Genomic DNA, 17120 nt, shown 5'->3' with positions numbered 1-17120 from the left:
TCTCTGCAAAAAAAAAGGAACAATAGGAAGAAGAAAGAAAACGTCTCGCATAGGAGGCTCAGAGGGATCGCTAAGGAAACAGGGAACGACATACCCCTATCTTTTATTTCCTGTTTTTTGCCTCTCTCTTTTTTATGTTCGTCGCGTTTATTGTGCGGAAACTCAGGAAGCGATGCGACCATGCATAAGCGAACGCGAAGGGGGAAAAAAATGAACTGTGGATGAGGTGGGGATGCTGGAGGTAATGAATATCGCAGACGCTCGGCCCTTGCCTGACTTTCATTCCTTTTTTTATCTTTCTTCTAATGTACTTTTTGTTTCTCTTTCACGCTACAGAAGACCACGAGTGCGCGTGGCAGCGCACTTGCGAGATAAGAATGTTAGCCACCGGAGAAAGGTCATTTTTATTTATTCGCCGCGGGGACAGTGTCCCTTTAAAGCCACTTCGCGCATTACTTGTCGGCCGCACGAACTGCAGCCCCCTCTACCGGAGAGCTCCGCGTTCCACCTCCGGTTCAGCTAAGGACCCGCAACTAGACTTTTTTCTCGTCGGATTATTCTTTGCTCCTTTGGCTTTCTGCCCCGAAGTGTTCTTCTTTTTTTTACTTTCTTTTATCGGCACTTTTAAAACTGACGCTGTATATACATGCGGTATATGCCTTAGAGCCCTCCTGCTCCTTCTCTTAAACTTGCTCTTCTCTCTTTACTCTTCTTTAATAACCGTTGCCCCGCGGTCTCAGTCTCCTCCTTTACTCTTAAAGAACCCCCGCTATACCCTCCTTCGCGTTCCCCACCTATGCGCGGGAGCGCGCGATTAGCGTTACCTTGTTACCTCATAAAAATAACACGGCTGCGCGCGCCGTTTTGCCTCTGTCGTGCTGGCTGCCGAGCTGTTATGCCGTTCTCGTTATGCTACACATATATGCCCGAGACTGGAGTTGCGGCGCAAAGCTCGACGTTTCGCTTTTCTTGTCATTAACGCTGCCCGTATGCCGCGGTCGCTAATCACGCCGAGTTCTTTTTTTCTCGAAAGCACTATCCTGGCCAGCGTTCCTTCGTTCCTCCCTAAACTTCCCCATTCTCCTCCTTTTTTTCTTCCGTCTCTGGGAGCGAGAAGTTTGGGGTTAGGAGGGATCGGGGGGAAAGGGCGTAAAAGGCTAGGTACTGTCTTGGCGGTCGAGAACATAATGCGGCGTTCAATTAGGAAGTGTTCGTTCCGGTGACGTCGGTTCCCGCGGTACGTGTGTTATATACAGCGCTAAGTCTCGCGTCCCTAATTCTCTCCCGCTGTCTTCGTCGTCGTCGTCGTCTATTAATCCGCTCGTTGGTGGTAATCTCGTTAATCCTCGCCGGGGCCACCGTGGTCGGCGATGATGACATTACTTAGTGCGCTGTATGACGGCCTTGTTCTTCGTTGCGGCTTGCAAAATGTGTGGCGCTCGCGGTCGGTCTGCGACGTGCCTTGTTTTTGTCGTTGCGCTCGGAGATGGCAGTGGTTCGGAGCCGAAATGCCGTTCTGTCGCTAAGCACGATGGTGGTCGTGGGTTCGACTCCTCAGCAGGGCCGCGATTGCCGCGTTCCAATGGTGGCCGAAATGTAAAGAATAAGTAAATAATAACGACCGTGTACTCGCATTCTGAAAGTAAGCCCGGCAAACTTATATTCTGTGCAGGTTATAGTTAATGGTAACACGCGTAGTTGAGCAGGTCATATGATGGCGAGGATGATGGCGGCGGCGACTTGGCTTGGTTTGGCTCGGCTTTACATGTACGTAAAAGAAGCCCGTATAATCAAATGAAAGACGAGGACCACCCTTACATCCATGACGTCTCTCGTAGCCCATCGCGAGCATTTGTTGTTGATCTGTCGGCTTACTTCTTCTCGAGTCTAAATACTCCCTTTCCTCTTTGTTTGCGCAGGGAGTTCTACTACATCCAGATGGAGAAGTACGCCCGTCAGTCTGTGAGTGAAGGCATCAAGAACGTTGAGGAGTTGAAAGTGAGCGCTGACTCGGAACTCCTCAGGGTCCTCAACCTTCACTATAACAGGAACAACCACATCGAGGTATGTTTTTCTTTTTTTTAAACATTGTATAGGCCTTTATACCATAGCAGACCGTTTTCCTTCTTGAAGATTTGTCCTTTCTTTGATAGAGAGTACACAGACTGTCTACATAGAAAAAATAGTCAGCGAGTCTATTTTTCTTTCTTGAATTGTCGCGCATGTGCAGAAGGTTTACCGATGAAAGTCACTTTATACAGAATTCTTAGCAGCAAATCATTAATATGTTTTCTGTATAATGTACAGATAATGGCGCCAACACCTTAGAACTTCTAAGCAATACTGATTGAGCGTAAACAGCTTAAGTCATGTTTGGTGTGCCGCGTGCTATCATACAATTTTGTAAGCTTTCCTAGACCGCGTGGACTACTGCAGAATTGCATATGTCGCGTTTAAGATATCCAACTGCTTACGTTCCTTGCGGTACGCGTTCTCCCTGTTGTTATCTTCTCACGCGAAGCTCACACAATTTTCGGAGCTACCATTTATTCTTTTCATTTTTTTCCTCTCGCTAAACTAGTCAACGAGACTCTCAACATTCTTAAGCTCTAAGTATACCGGACGTCGTTTCCTATCAAGCTTGTGGCTCCTACCCGGACCATTCCTGTCCTCACACAAATCATGTCTTCTTTGTCTTTTGGACGCACTCGCATAGATTGTTCCTTATATAGGGTGTAATGGCGAAGACCAACGTAGGATATGCTGCGCCAGCCACAAGGTGTTAGAAATTCGATAGTAAAAGCAGTAAAAGCTGCATTGCTCTAGCGCTTCTTCAGAAAGCCTGTTTCGTCCGACTAGTTCAGGACAGTTATCTGCATAGTCCGTGATAGAGTTGGTAGCCTTGCCCTTCTCAGCACTGTCTACGTGTATCTGTTCCTTTCTACGTCCTCGCTCAGTCGCGCTTACGCATTCTGTCTTGCCCTTCAACTCTTCCTTTCGTGAGTGCACTCGACGACGTGCTCATACGAGCCCGCCACCGTTGCCCCCGTGCCGCAGGTGCCCGAAAACTTCCGGTACGTGGTGGAGCAGACGCTGCGCGAGTTCTTCCGCGCCATTGTGGCCGGCAAGGACCAGGAGCAGTCGTGGAAGAAGGCCATCTACAAGGTTATCGCCCGGCTGGACGACAACGTGCCCGAGTACTTCAAGTCGCCCAACTTTCTCGAGCAGCTAGAGTGACGCCGGGCCCCGCCTCCCGCCCTGGACCTGCTGGCGGCGGCCGCCGCCATGAGGCCGCAGCCCGCGACGGCAGCGCCCTCTTGCTGGTGGCGCCTGGCCGCGCCGCCAGCGCCGCACCTGCCCCCAACGGCGGCGGCGGCGGCAGCGGCAGCCGCAGCGGCGGCGACAGCAGCAGCGTCCTGGGGCCGCGTCTGGTGCCTCTGAGCCGCAAATTGCAGGATGGCCATTCACTTCCACGAGCGGCGCAAACACGAGGCCGCGGCGGAGGGAACGACGAAGACAACCTCGCGAGGCGACGACACGGCGCAACGCGAGCAGAGACAGGAGTCCCTCCGCGCGCGCTCCGGTGGCCGCAGCGTATACGAACGAGGAAACACAAGAAACTATCGCGAGCGCCCCCTAGCTCCACCGCACGAGCAACTTCCTCCTCCGATGCACAGTCAACGGACGACGTCTCTCTCTCTCTTCACAACACGAACTGTGACCGGGAGCTTAGCAGTACCACTTGCAAGAAGGGGCTCTGCTCCAGCGCCGGTCTTCAGGAGCACTTCGCTTACCCACTGACCGGAAGGATGTCTGGGTCCCGAAGCCACGCGTACTCACGCACACAAACAGAACACTGCCTAGAAGAAGACGTCTTCCCTAGCACCAACCATGACCGCTGGTGTTTGTACGCGACCTCTGTAGCAAAGACACCTCGCTTGTGGAGGAGCACTTCGCACTAGGTGATAGCCAGTCCTGGACTGGCCCAGTGAAGATGCCGCGCTGCAGAAGACGTCTTTCGATGGGCCAACAACACAGCTTTACCTAAAGCATCTTGTCCCATGCACTAACCTTAGATGTGCGCTTCTGTAGATCACGTGAGGACCGCTGTGCTGCGGTTCGCGTCTTCTTGCAGAAGTGCCCAGAAGTACATTCTTGCAGGAGTATCTGAAGGGCCATTCTTGCAGAAGTACCCAGAATAACTTTCTCCGGAGCTACGCTTCGCCACCCCACTGGCGCTCTTGTCCTGCAGGGGGGGAAGTGCTTCGATCGCCGTCCCGGAAGTGACGTCACACACTCTTTCCATGAGCTGGCCGCGCTGGACGGAAAATGCTGTGTGGTGATATGAATCGGCATTCGGCAGGCCTTGCTTCGGTGAGTGATGACTCCGCGGCAAGAATCTTTGTCTCGCGCCTAGTCGAACCGGCATTCCGAAAGAGTCGCCGGCTGTACTCTTTTCTCCCTGAAAACTGGACGACCACATTGTATGTGTGTGCGCGTGCCGTGGTACAGCACGTGCGCGGTGGTGGTGACCGTGCGCGTTGCTTTCGCGTTGCTCGAGCAGACGACAGACAGACGGAGGACAGACAGCACGCCGTTCTGGAACTGATGTGCTGCTTGCTGCTGCTGCACCTGCAATGATGAGTGTTTGCTCTCGGTGATTTCAAGAGGTAGGATCTGCAAAGCATATCTCATTGTGACTATATAGTGTTGACCGATGGTCGTAACCGTGCTCCGAGAATCTTGTACATAGGATCATACTGTAATAGAGAGTGTGCGAAGGTATCGCAAAGCGACTTTTTCCTTTTTTTTTTCGTTTTCACCCTCAGAGTGTAAGATGTTCGTACGCAGTGTCACACTGGGCATGACATATATAATATAAAGATGCACTTCACCAAAGACTAGCACGCACACACATACCTGCGCTGCTCTTTTTTTTTCTTTACTACTTATCTCTTTGTGTGAGGGGAGAGGGGAGCACGCTGGGGCGCGAAGGCGTCCTCGGGCCGAATTCCGCTCGGAAACAGCAAAAAGAAAAAACAATTGACGTGCTTGTTGAGATGCGATAGCGACGAAGTGGTGTGGCACAAGGTTTCGCGCAGTTCTGCATACACACCGCCATATAAAACGTGGTATCTTCCTCTTCTCTTTTCAAGTCAACACATCAGCGTCAGCACGCGGCAGTCAAAGCACTGCCAGCAGGCTTATCGATGGGATTTCCTTTCGTGGTTATATTTTATCTCCTTTTTTTTACACGATGCAAAGAGATCAAAAACGCGTTTATATATATCTACATATATATATATAGAAGCAATTAATTTTTGCTGTACAAATGACGCCGTCAAGAGCTGTTTTAGAGGAGTGTCCGAATTTTTCGCTTTTTGTCTGTCAACGTTTCCGTTTTGTTCCTTTTTTTATTTCTTGTAGCGAGTGGTGCGTTTGTGCCGGTGTGTTTGTGTGTGACCGACTGTTTGCGATCACGTGTGACTGTGCCTGTCTTCTATCTTCTCTACAATTTGCTTTTTTTTTTCTTGTGGCGAGCCACTTTTCTGTTCCAAGCCCGGTTATGCGCCGTGCCCCACACGCCTTGGGATGCGTCTTCTAGCTGTCGTGTTTCCTGGGGCGCCGTGGCATGGCAGTTTCTCTTGACAGTTTTGTCCCCCCCCCCTCGCCTTTTATTTTGTTATTTTGGATGTATTATTACCCTTTCCTTTAGGATAGGATGAGTGCGTGAAGTCCTAGTCGGCAGGGCGCGCTAAGGAAGGTGCGCTCGCAGCGCCCTCTGTAGGCGCGACCCGCTGTGTAATTCTCTGTCGAGTCAACTTTTACTTTTCCTCGCCTCCAATTCCTGCTCTCATAATCTCTCGAATCGGGTATACAGCGAATCGCCATTCCTCCTGACAACTGTATCTGTCTCGCTGATTTGGTTAGTTGACGTCGCCAGATAAATTGAACGCATGAAATCGTTATCGACGCTCTAAGTTAATGCACACGTTATAAACAGAAACAAAATCGCGCACGGAAATTATGTTTGTCCTTAGCTATACTTACTGCTGGATCAAAACGGATTACGCGAAACAAAAAAAAAAAACAAGAAAGAAGATTTACATTTGCTGCTTCCGGACGCGTCCTCTGTAATTCTGTGTCGTCATGATACACGAACGATGTATACGTCAGCCGCGGTTTCGTAAGTTCCCCCGAGGGATTCGCGCATTTATCTCGTAGTTTTTTTTTCTTCATTGTCATTTCCTGATTGGGGTGATCGCGGAGCTCGTAAAATCTGAAAGTGACACTAAAAGGGTTCACTTAGTGTTACTTGAATTTGAGCCGCAGCAAGATCCACCAAGATTACAGCTATCACACCAAAGACTTCTTTAAAAGATGTATTATCTGTCGCCCGATATCTGGCTCGTGTGTCCGTGGTCTCCTGTTTGTCCCATCGCCTTCACCGGATGAATGCTAGTCAGCGTATTGAGTCACTGTTTTCTTTACAAATCTGTCCCCATATGTTTATAGTGCAGCTGTGAGCGCCTTCTACTTCTTGTCGTCCTTCTTTATTTGCCTGATCTGCACATCGGTTTTCAGACTTCTCAACAAAAGAAGAAAAAAAAAGAGAGACGGACTTGACCGACTTTATTTTGTCATCACGTACGCGCTGCTTGCTCGCGACCACAGCTGCAGCTATGCTTCAGGGAGTGGTCACGTGACGGTGCAGGCGCCATGTTGTTGGTCCTGCTCGCAGCTTTCCAGCTCTCGCACCACTGCCTGAAACTAACTGAGAGAAGTTTAGATGACGTCCAATTTCTCGTCTTGGTTGAGCCGTAAAATTCGCCGACTTTGTGAAAGGGATCGCTTCACTCGTAACAGAGTTCGAATTCAATGCCCCAATGCTGTTCACGTTTGCGAAAAGGTGGATCAAATTAATCCGTTTAGCCGGCCCTTCTTGGAGTCATCTCTCGCAGACAGTGACGTTGGCGTGGATAGTTGCTTCCTTAAGGAAATGCATAAGTTAGGATGGAGGTCGGCGTGAGGGCGATCAACTCCGAGCCGGCAACGGCGCAGCATGGTGGCGATTGCGATGACGTCAGTGCCTACTCCGTGGGCATGTGGAAAGAGAAGCTGCTGGAATTCGCGTGCCGTCACACACGCCATTTTGTTGCAATTGCAGCCTCTACTGTGTTGCTGGTGTTGAGCGGATCTAGATAAAGGGCAAATTTTCACCGCGCTGTGCATAATAATGCGGCGGCCTCGATGACGTCAGTGCATACCGCATATAGCGAATCCTACTCTCGATTGCAGCACTGAATTCTGTCTTACCTTGTCTTGATCGTTTATTACCGGAAGGAGGCTCCATCGGTGATGAGTTAGCCGTACACGTCTTGCCGACCTACATAACTTGAAAGCACGTCTTTGATAGCCGCAGCGGAAGGCACTGAAGAAACGAAAGCAGGAACTGCATATCGATAAATATGATGAGCACGTCCCAGAAATATTGAAGAAGCGCGCTTATTTAGGGCATGAATCTTTGACATATATTATACACGCACGATACCTCCTCATTCATATATTTGAAGTCACCGAATCGTATCGCTATAGCTTAATTGCGAAAGCCAGCTCTGTTGTGTTACTATATTTTTATTCGCTTTCGTTTGACGGCAGGAGGCGTAATGGCCCAGTGAGACCTTCCCAGCGATACTGCACAGTACTCGCGTAGAGTTGTTGCGTACGCTCTTGCGACTAGTCATTTAGAGGAAGGCACGAGATATGACGCCAACTCTGTAAACATCGCAGATATAACACTGTTCGCAAGGACAAAAAAAAAAGGGGAAAAACCGGCAAACTTTATTTTCGTGCGCTGCGCGAAAACGACCAGCTTTTGTTACTACAGAAAATACCGGGGTTCCTCAAAACCAGTACGGTTATACCTAGCATATTCGCGGACCTAAAACGGTATCCGAAGTGGAAACAAGACGAACTGGCAGCGAGCTATAAATCATGTAGAGCTACCTCAAAAAAAATTACTAGTGGAAACACTGATGCTAGTGTCTACGGAATCTGCGAGCACGGCGGTTCGGCCAGCATGAGATTGATGGCCGGACGATACGTGGCTTCGAACGGCTTTGCGTCTTTGCAAATTGATCACTTGTAACGAGACGTTGAGTTACAAACGCGACAATTCGCAACGGTCACGCTCTTCGGCAGAGACTAGCCGCCCTGCGGTGTGCGGAAAATTATAATACGAGTGCTCGGGAAACTTAGAAGGAGAAATCGTAACGGAGTGACATCTCAACAACGTCCGAAGCCACAAACTCGGAGGTTAGGATAATTCACGTGCTAACCGTCATTCCGGTGTTAGCGGAACGATCGCAGCGCCATCGTTCCCTCTAGTAATGTTTGTAGGAAGCTCTATTATAAGTACTATAGTCAAGCAGGGAGTAAACGTCCCGTGACGTCATTCTTTCTTTTTTTTTAAAGAAAACATTGAACAGGACGTGGCTGCAGCGACACCGGCAATTTGAGATCTATTGGCACGCTGCCTTCGCTTGTCGAGCTTCTTTTTTGCTCTTCTCGTTCATTCCTCCGTTCATTTCGTCTCGTCAGCGGGGGAGGACGTCAGTATGCGTGTGCTGCTTCAGTGTTGCAACGCCACGGCGGCGAAACCTTTGTAGCGCGGGCCCTGTTCGGATAACGTCGCGCGGACGACAGACGGCGTCCAAGACAAAACACACGGCGCGTCATCTCGAATTGTCGCACGTACGCAAACTCATCCCCCCCCCCCCCTTGTTGTGTCTTCCGTTGTCACACCCGGTCGCCGGCTCCGGAAAACGCAGCAAGAACGAATGAAGTCGCCCGCACTGCGAACGCGCTGTGTACACACGGACGCTCTGTACAGTGCAACTTCCCGTCTGTCATGAACTCCGTGCAATGCGCTGAGAAAAAAACAGCTATTATACAATGCCGCGTAACGCTATTCATAAACGAAAGAAGGAAAAAATTTCACCCGCTATCCGCCACTAATCCTCCCGTGCCCTGGTAACCCAAACGCGAACTATCACTGACTGATTAATGACGCGCCACTCGGCAAGCCATTTTCTCTTCTTAACCTGGTTCCTCTCTCTCTCTCTTTATCTCTCTCTCTTTTCGGTCACCGCTACTTTATTAGAAAATACGCATCTTAACTGGAAACCAAAGACTTCTCTCGTTGAAACTGGTCACCCCCGATTCACATAAGTCCCGACACATACCCGCTTGCGATTACCTCTAAGTTGCCTAATGAAATGCACACTTCCTGCCTACCTGCTTCTGCTTCTGTTGAATGACATTGCGACAACATCGAACAAATAAAGCGCGAACAGGGCACTTCAAGCTCGAAGACACACAAACACACTATTCAGGAATTGCGCTGATGGATTCCATATAAGGAGCAGAGTTCTTTTTCCCCCTACAAAGAATGGCGTACTAAGCTTAGAAAGTGCACTAACCATGCTAATGCGTTCGCTAACCCAAGCACTCCTTTCCTATTTGTGTTTCAAATTGAACGGTACTTGTTCTGTTTTGTCTTGTTTTATTCCTTGCACGGTAGTACGGAGTCAGGTAGTACGGAGTAGCATGGAGTCACGTGTCTGACTCGTGCTCAACACAGCCTCAAGCTCGTGCTTATTACGAGTGCATCAGAATGAGCAGTGTATTTCACTGCGGCTGGGCCAAGCAGCTTATTCTTTTTCGTGCTTTCTCAATCTTCCCCCCTTTCTTTTTATTTCTTATTTTTAATGGCACGGCTAACATTATTCTTCCTAGCGTCGACTCTTTGGTCGATCGTCTCATCGATGCTATGTGCTTTTCTGTTTTCATTGAACAAAAAATACAACAAGGAGCTTTTTCGCTTCTGTTTGTTGCGGCAGATACCTTAATTTATGTTTGAGCTTCAGTTTATTGTTCTTAAAATACAGTGAATGGGTTAGAGATAATTTACAGAGAAGGGTTCCAAAGTCAAAGACGGAAACGGGACCCATCGTTGCAACAAACGCGGAAGAACAAGCTTTGCACTTAATTCCTTTCTTGTCTTACGATTCACTTGCGGCACTTAAACAGCGGCGCCCTTTGCCTCAGATGTTACATATCAACCTTCTCTGCCTTCTACGTGTAAGTTCCCTATACAAAATTATTTTATATACTATATGTTTCCTGCTGAATTTATAGTGTTAAATAACATTTCTTTAGAAAAGGCATTGAATTTCATCTTTCGCTTCTCTAAAGATTAAACATTGCTATAAATTCTGGTAAATTGCAACAAGGTCCCCTTGTAGACTTAAACAAAACGCGATGCGTGCTCCTTTTATTCCTTGAGATCTCTCACTTGACCGTTTTGCTCCCTTCCTCGTTTCTCTGTTCAGCGTAGGAGTCACTCGAACCGGTCACGTTGGCTTTCCTGTAATTGCAACGTCTCTTTTCAATACTACACAACGCAGACTTGCTTGCGCAAGCCTCAAACGCGTCTGCAACTTGCCACGACAGCCTTTTCATAAAGGCACCCTCAATGATGCCGCCGCTCGCTTCAATTCATGTATCACTCGAGCCAAAGAATCAAACGAAAACAGGCGTAGCTTCCTTGTGAACCCTGCATACGCACGCTCCACATTACGCTCTGCTACGATGTCCAAAAAACTTGCTTTTTTATTTGTCTTCTTTGTTTCTTTCTTTTTTGCATGCCCGTGTGATGCATTCTTAAAAATTTTCTCAAACATCCACTCATTTGTAGCTATCTGCGGTGTGTCGACAAGTATTCACCGAACCTGGAACGCTAAAGCACACGCAAAGCTGACCGCAGACGCGTTCGTCGGGCGTGTTCGAATAACACCCTTGTGAAAGGAAAGTAGTACCGAAAATTCCCTAGTGCTGGAGCCAGTTTCTCCCATAATTTACTCCATTTACGAGTTCCCCGTACACCCCCAACGAAGTGTACTTTCTCTCTACTGCCGCATCACAAGCGGAGTGAAACGTACTCCATCGGGAGAGTGAGCATATCCAATAGGGGAGTACGAAAACTCGAAAATGGCGTCAAATTTGGGACAACGTATTACAACCACAGAAGACGTTGCCAGTACTACCAATGTTTTGGAGTGTTGGCGTGAGGCATATTTCCGTATAGTATGGAGAGTATGTTCTGGCTGTTGTTATCAGCTACTGTTAGGGGCGTTTGATTGGCAATACTTAGAGGGACACGAAAAGGGATGCGCTAAAAAAGTTAACATTTAAAAGGTGTTATTCGAAAGGTCTATACTAATTCATTTAATTGGGAACAAAATACGTTGATATTTACTGGAGAAAATGAAGGCCCTGCTCCCTTCCTTTATTTGAAGTTTCTTGCCTAAGCCCCACTGCCCGGGCAGCAGTGTGACGTCACATATACCGAAATGTTTTCTCCTACTTGCTAGGTTGAGTCTTCGGCTTCTTCAGAATGCAGCGTAGTCATTGTTTACCGATAAAGAAATAACTAAAGCCGAGTGGGCCGCTTTCAAAATCTATGACGTCACGGGTAGTGTGCCAACTTCGCGGTGGGTCGCCATCCGTCTACCGTTATTGCGGCTTCTCCAGCTTACGAAGCATCCCCTCATGTTAGAGTGGATGTTTTTCCATCGCAGAAGTGTGATTTACTAATACTGGTATACTTAACATTGCGCATTGATGTCCCTTTAAGGAGAATGCGGAAGAAAAACTAAACACTGCTAGTATGCTGTCTCCCTCTTGTTGTTCCGATGAAGGGAGCCTAAATTTCTTTCAAGTGCCTTTCCTTGCGCGCCTTTTTCAAGCTCTCTGACTCGGCGACCTAGCCCTCCAGTGTGTGTGGTGTCAATGTATTTTCCTCGAGGTTGCGGCTGTATTTAGCCCTTCCCGTATTCGCATATCCGTAGCACGTTACCTCCGTCAATGCTGACCCCATTCCAGCTGACTCTACCCTTGATCTCTTGCACGCTCTTCGGATTGTCAGGCATATTCAGATCGTTGGCTGCAGTGTTGTCTGGGGATGTGTATACCACAGTTTCGCCCGCGGGGTCGCACAAGACACGCGCCTCTAAACGTGGCCTCCGAGATGCACGGCGCGCGCGCCGCTTTAGCTGGAGATTTCGGATGACAAGCATTGGAGATGTGATGTATCGGGACTGGCCATGTAGGGGGCGCACATTTCGCGTTCCTTTGTACCACGTGAGAAGCACGCACTTCGCTTATGTGCGTCCGAGTTGCGGCCGTTCGCCAACACAACGCAAGGTTGGTGCTACCATTTGCGACAGCTCTTTCGACGGCTGCTGAGGAAAGGAAAAGCCAGCCCTTCGTGCTTACTGAGTAACCGAGCTGAAAGACTTGGCTCCGTTAGATGTGATTGTTGCTCAGGAGAATGATTTACCGACGTTATTGTGCTCTTCCACATATTGTTGACGCTTCCTGCGTAGACGATCCCCGATGCTTGCCGCGCGAATGCCGAAAGCTGTGCAAGCGCCAACACAGTCTTCTACCACACACTTTCTCCATTTCTTCCTCCTTCCTCCAAATGAATGAAGCTCTTGTATAACTTGTTGGAGACCCCACATCATCTACGTCAGCCTCTGTCCTCCACTCCGCCCAATCAACCGTCATGTCTCGTTTCTCCCTCGTTCCAGAAAAATGAAGCGCCGATTCGTGATACTCAGTTGTATCTAATCAGAAAGCCTACATCATTTATGACTGACAATGAAGTGTAAATTACTTTCCTTAGCTTCCCTTCTATTTAAATGTCTATTTGAACAACTATCCGTTTGAGCCACTCTATGTTTCTTGAGGCGCTGTTTCCGAGAATAGTTGCGTTGACGTATATGTTGGTACGATGTTTCTGGCGCCAAGAGTTGTCCTGCCTGAAATGTCTTGCCTTTTTTTTTGTCTAATACTTTGCCACTTACGAGAAAGCGTTACCGGCACACCCTCGTGTATGACTGTCAAAATTTTAGGAAGCGGTTCTTTGAATTTGTCTGCTAGCTTTACCCGGTGTGAATTTGCTTACCTTGTCATTTACATGTGTGCAGGAAATCTCACCTCGCGAGATCGGTTTCCAGCTAATCAGGATACACGTCGCTTGCCTAGCGAGAAGTGTTCTCACGTCTGCAGAAACCGTTGTTGGGCGTTTACAAACTTTCGTCAGTCTTCTGCTAAAAAGTCAACAGAAACTTAGCGGAAGCTTTCTTTTTCGGGCTTGAACTCATCAAGTGAAAGAGAATGAGATATTAGCACACGTTCTTGAGAGGCGCATCATGATACTGAAAGTCTTGCGAGTCGCCTGAACATGAGTCTGTTGAAAGCCAATAGACCGCCATAAATCTTGTCAACAGAAGCCTAACATTTCTTTTTCTTTGCGAGGGATACTGAATAATCATGCAGTGCTTTCGCATGGATTCCATTCCCACATTTGCGGAATTGTTTTCTTTTTTTTCGTTTGAAGTCGATTGTATTGATTGTGTATGTGCCTGGTATTCAACGAGTCAATATGAACAGAACAAAGGTTTTATTTTGTGTAGGGGGCGTGCGCGTGAGATTAAGCCCCCGACGAGTCATGCTTGAGAATCTTACGCCAGCCGCGTCGTCTCGAAGTGTATACATTCCTGGCACCCTTTTACGTGCCCGCTTGCGATCGTTGAAATCAAGCGCTCCTGTAAAAAAGAAAGCAAAGCGTTTTGTGGCTGTTGCGCGTGACCTTTCTCTGCACCGTTTTATTTGAGTGTGTGCGTGTTTGCCCCCGTAGGGGACGATGCTTTATGAATGCACTGTTTGCGTGCAGTGCGCGATGAATGCCGATGCGGTGAAATCGTAGTGGCGGACGGAGTGATAAAGTGATTCTTCTACTTCATTCCTTATGATGACACACACCTGTTTTCCGGTTTTAACCTTCAAATTGAGTGTGCGCGCGTGTGTGAGTGAGTCTCTGCGTGGAGTGCTTGTTTGTCATGTTATGACGCGAGAGATGAAACAAAATGGTGACGGTAAAAAAAGTGTTATCGCGTGTACAAAGTATATATACACGTATATACATATCTATAAATATACATAAATATATATATAATATACATAAGTATAAATATTTACATAGGTGATTGCTTTCTCTGATTTTCCTCTGTCTTATGCTTGTTTTGTCACCCTGCACGTCTCACATCGTCACATGTATAGATTTATCGACAGCAGGGTCCACGTTCTTGTTTCGTTTCCTTATCTACCGCGGTTGAAATGTTCGAGGAAGAAGGCATATCATGGTAATATATTCACACAAACTATAATATACATACATGGGCATATCACCCTACATTTGTCGCTCGACGCAGGTGAACTCTTTTCTACACGTGATGTTCCCGGAACTCGTTCTGTCGCTCTTTTTGCCTTTCGTGACGCGCCCGAAAGCGTCGGTCTAACCGGGCTTGCGAGGTGCTGTACCTGCGTTCCGGCGAAAGCGCCCGCTGTACGCATTGCCCGACGAAAGGCGCGCCAGATTTCAATAGCAAGTGAATTCGATTGTGTTGAATTGCTGTTGAATTTTTATTGAAATCTGGTACACCTTCCGCAATCAAGTGGTTGTCCATACTGCGTGTCGCCGGAGATGGCGAGGCTATGCGATGTGCCTGCGCTGGTCTCTCTAGGGAGATTAGCGGACGCAGGCCGGTTTGTTCGAATCGCTGTCGTGTCTCGTGTGTAGAGAAAGAGGTCCGTTTCTGGTCGCCTTGTGTCGAAATAACGAATCGCCTGCTTAAGCGAAACTTCTTCTGTGTGTGGAGACCCTATAGTGTCACGTGTGCAGTCGAATTGCCTAATCCATTGGAAATGCTAATACAGTGGCGCAAGGTGAACACTGTAGGTCTTTTCTGGTATTAATTTCAGTTGGCTCCTTTTCAGGAGGCAGCACTTTGCACTGTCAGATAAGCAAACAAACAAGTTGTAACGTGCTGTGATAGTTACCTGTGACTTTGATTCTCTTCAAGCCATCGTTGGAGAAGTTTCGCAGGCAGAGTCGTTCTAACCATACTGACGATTAGGATTGTATTTATAAAGGGGCTCTTTGCCTACAGCCAGATTTGTAGCCGTTGCAGAAATTCTCTTGAGCTTTTATTATCTGCTACTATCAACAGACTTTGCCTTCAGGACAACGACAAACGGAAGCACTTGACAAACGAGACACGACTACCTAGCCTCGCCAGATGAAAATCTGTCTCCTGCTTTGTGAAGCGCGCTGCAATGACAACTCGGTGCACTGTCACGATTCTGTGAACTAAAATAGGGTGGTCTCAAAATCCGCTGTCATGTTAGACAATTGTCGAGCGTCGATGCTGTGAAAACAAAAAAAAAGTGTGTGCGCACGAGATTTTCTTGTTTTTTTTTAAATCCCCCGCTGTTGGACTTCGTGTATTTATTGAAGAATGTAAGAGGAATCTCTGTGCTTGTCTCTGTTCCTTCTTGCCACTGTGTTGTTTGTTTGTCCCGAGCAAACGACGTGTCCTTGAAAATCGGCGAGGCCGATCTTTCCGAGCTCTATGCCTCTCGCGCAAGCGGCACACGCGAGATCTTTTGACGCTCGGACTGTTTTTGCGTGTGCGTGTGCTGTGTATAGCAAAGCCTGCCACTGTCGCCACCACCACCCACAATCCTTCACACCTTCCATTCCATCTTCGCTCTCTCTCGCTCAGTTACAAATAAAAGCAAATTTATAAGAAAGTCAATCTGCGTCTGTGTGTGGTCACTGTATACTCTCCTTGGTATCCAAATAAGACGAGACTCAACGGGAACATGGGTACGAAACGATCTGCACTGGTCGAACAAGGGACAAGTCTGCTGAGCCAGAGTTTCGACAAGCGGGCCTATAGTTTCGTCGAATTCCGCCATTATTTGTCGAATTATGCAATGGCGGCGTTTCTAGCCGATCGGAGAGCATGTGTCAGCGCTCCGTCGCCAATCAGAGCTGACAATATGGTGGAATTTGACCATTTCCGGAACAGCACTCGAGACGTCTCTCAAGGCCAACGTTTCACGAGTCCACTCGTGGAAACGTTGGCGTCAGAGGCACCTCTTGGTCGACCATTAGCTGGTTGATCACACTCTTTCATGTCGCTCAGTGCCAAGCCCCCTGATGTGCCCGGTCTGTTTTTTAACCAAGCAAGAAAAAAAAAGATCAAATTTAAGGTGTATCTGTGATATGGCTTCCCGTCTCGATAGACAACAGTAAAAAGTACAGAAAGAGTCCTGCATCCTGGGACTAGCACAAATACAGACACAGTGCCACCAAAATGGACCGAGGAATATAGAAAACGTTCTAGGCACTGCTCAAAGCTTCCTGACCATGGATTCTGTGCCATACATAAGACATGTTTTTAATCGCAACATACCTTTACGAAATCGCATGGAACATATAACGCATTCTGTCAGCTCAGGGAGATTACATGAAGAGGCGGACATTGCTTGTCCGACAAATCGCATTGTCCATGTAACTAACTATAAATATTCACTGGTCTTTTTTTAATTATTTGTTTAGGATACACGTTGCGATGTTGCGACATCCGTCTCAAAATCTTCTCAAACGTTCACTGGCGTTTTAGAAACTTCAGAAAGAAATAAAAAATTGCACCACACTCGGTAACCATAGCATCGCAATATTACGGACACAGCTATGAAGTAATGGAGAGCTGCTACAGAGCGAGTGGATGCGTAGCTGGCATCCATTTGACGTGCACTCAAACGACTAAGGTATGAGGTCGATAAAGTTAAACCGAGATTATTTGTCGTAAATAGTCATTTTGCAACATCTACGTTTCGAAAGACGGGCACTCTAAATCGGTGTTGTCATTTTGGTAAAACAGCAGGTTAATCTGAAACAAGGCAGCTCCAGCTATAATCTGATAAAAATTTCGTTACTCCGCTAAGAATGAGCTAAGAAAATTTTCGTGTCAAAGCCGCTAAAACAAACGCCCTAAGCGAAGGGCACATTTTTTCCCCTACGGGACAATCCAAAATCTGCCATATCTAGCAGAGTATCGTCTAAAATAATAAATTGCCCGCCACTGAGCAGCTTGGCTCAGTTATTTGTAGTGGCAGTCGCACCGAAGCTTACTATGTTC

General features: G+C 47.7%; 1 protein-coding gene across 4 annotated transcripts in view; it reads left to right on the top strand.

Moving 5' to 3' along the window:
• pros (homeobox protein prospero) overlaps window positions 1–17120 on the top strand; it is a 256693-nt gene that overhangs the window by 235544 nt on the left and 4029 nt on the right. For 3 of the 4 annotated variants that reach the window (XM_075699409.1, XM_075699410.1, XM_075699411.1), the window contains 2 exons: window positions 1920–2064; window positions 3058–15728. In XM_075699409.1, the coding sequence (XP_075555524.1) occupies window positions 1920–2064; window positions 3058–3237 (325 nt within the window). In that variant the 3' untranslated portion in view covers window positions 3238–15728. Of the gene's footprint in view, window positions 1–1919; window positions 2065–3057; window positions 15729–17120 lie in introns of those variants that run through there. The other variant, XR_012829655.1, reaches the window with a different exon arrangement.

Source organism: Dermacentor variabilis, chromosome 7 (genome assembly GCF_050947875.1).
Source record: "Dermacentor variabilis isolate Ectoservices chromosome 7, ASM5094787v1, whole genome shotgun sequence".
Taxonomy (NCBI): Eukaryota; Metazoa; Arthropoda; class Arachnida; order Ixodida; family Ixodidae; genus Dermacentor; species Dermacentor variabilis.
The sequence above is the reverse complement of the archived record's forward strand: the minus strand, read 5'-3'. Positions and strand labels throughout refer to the sequence as shown.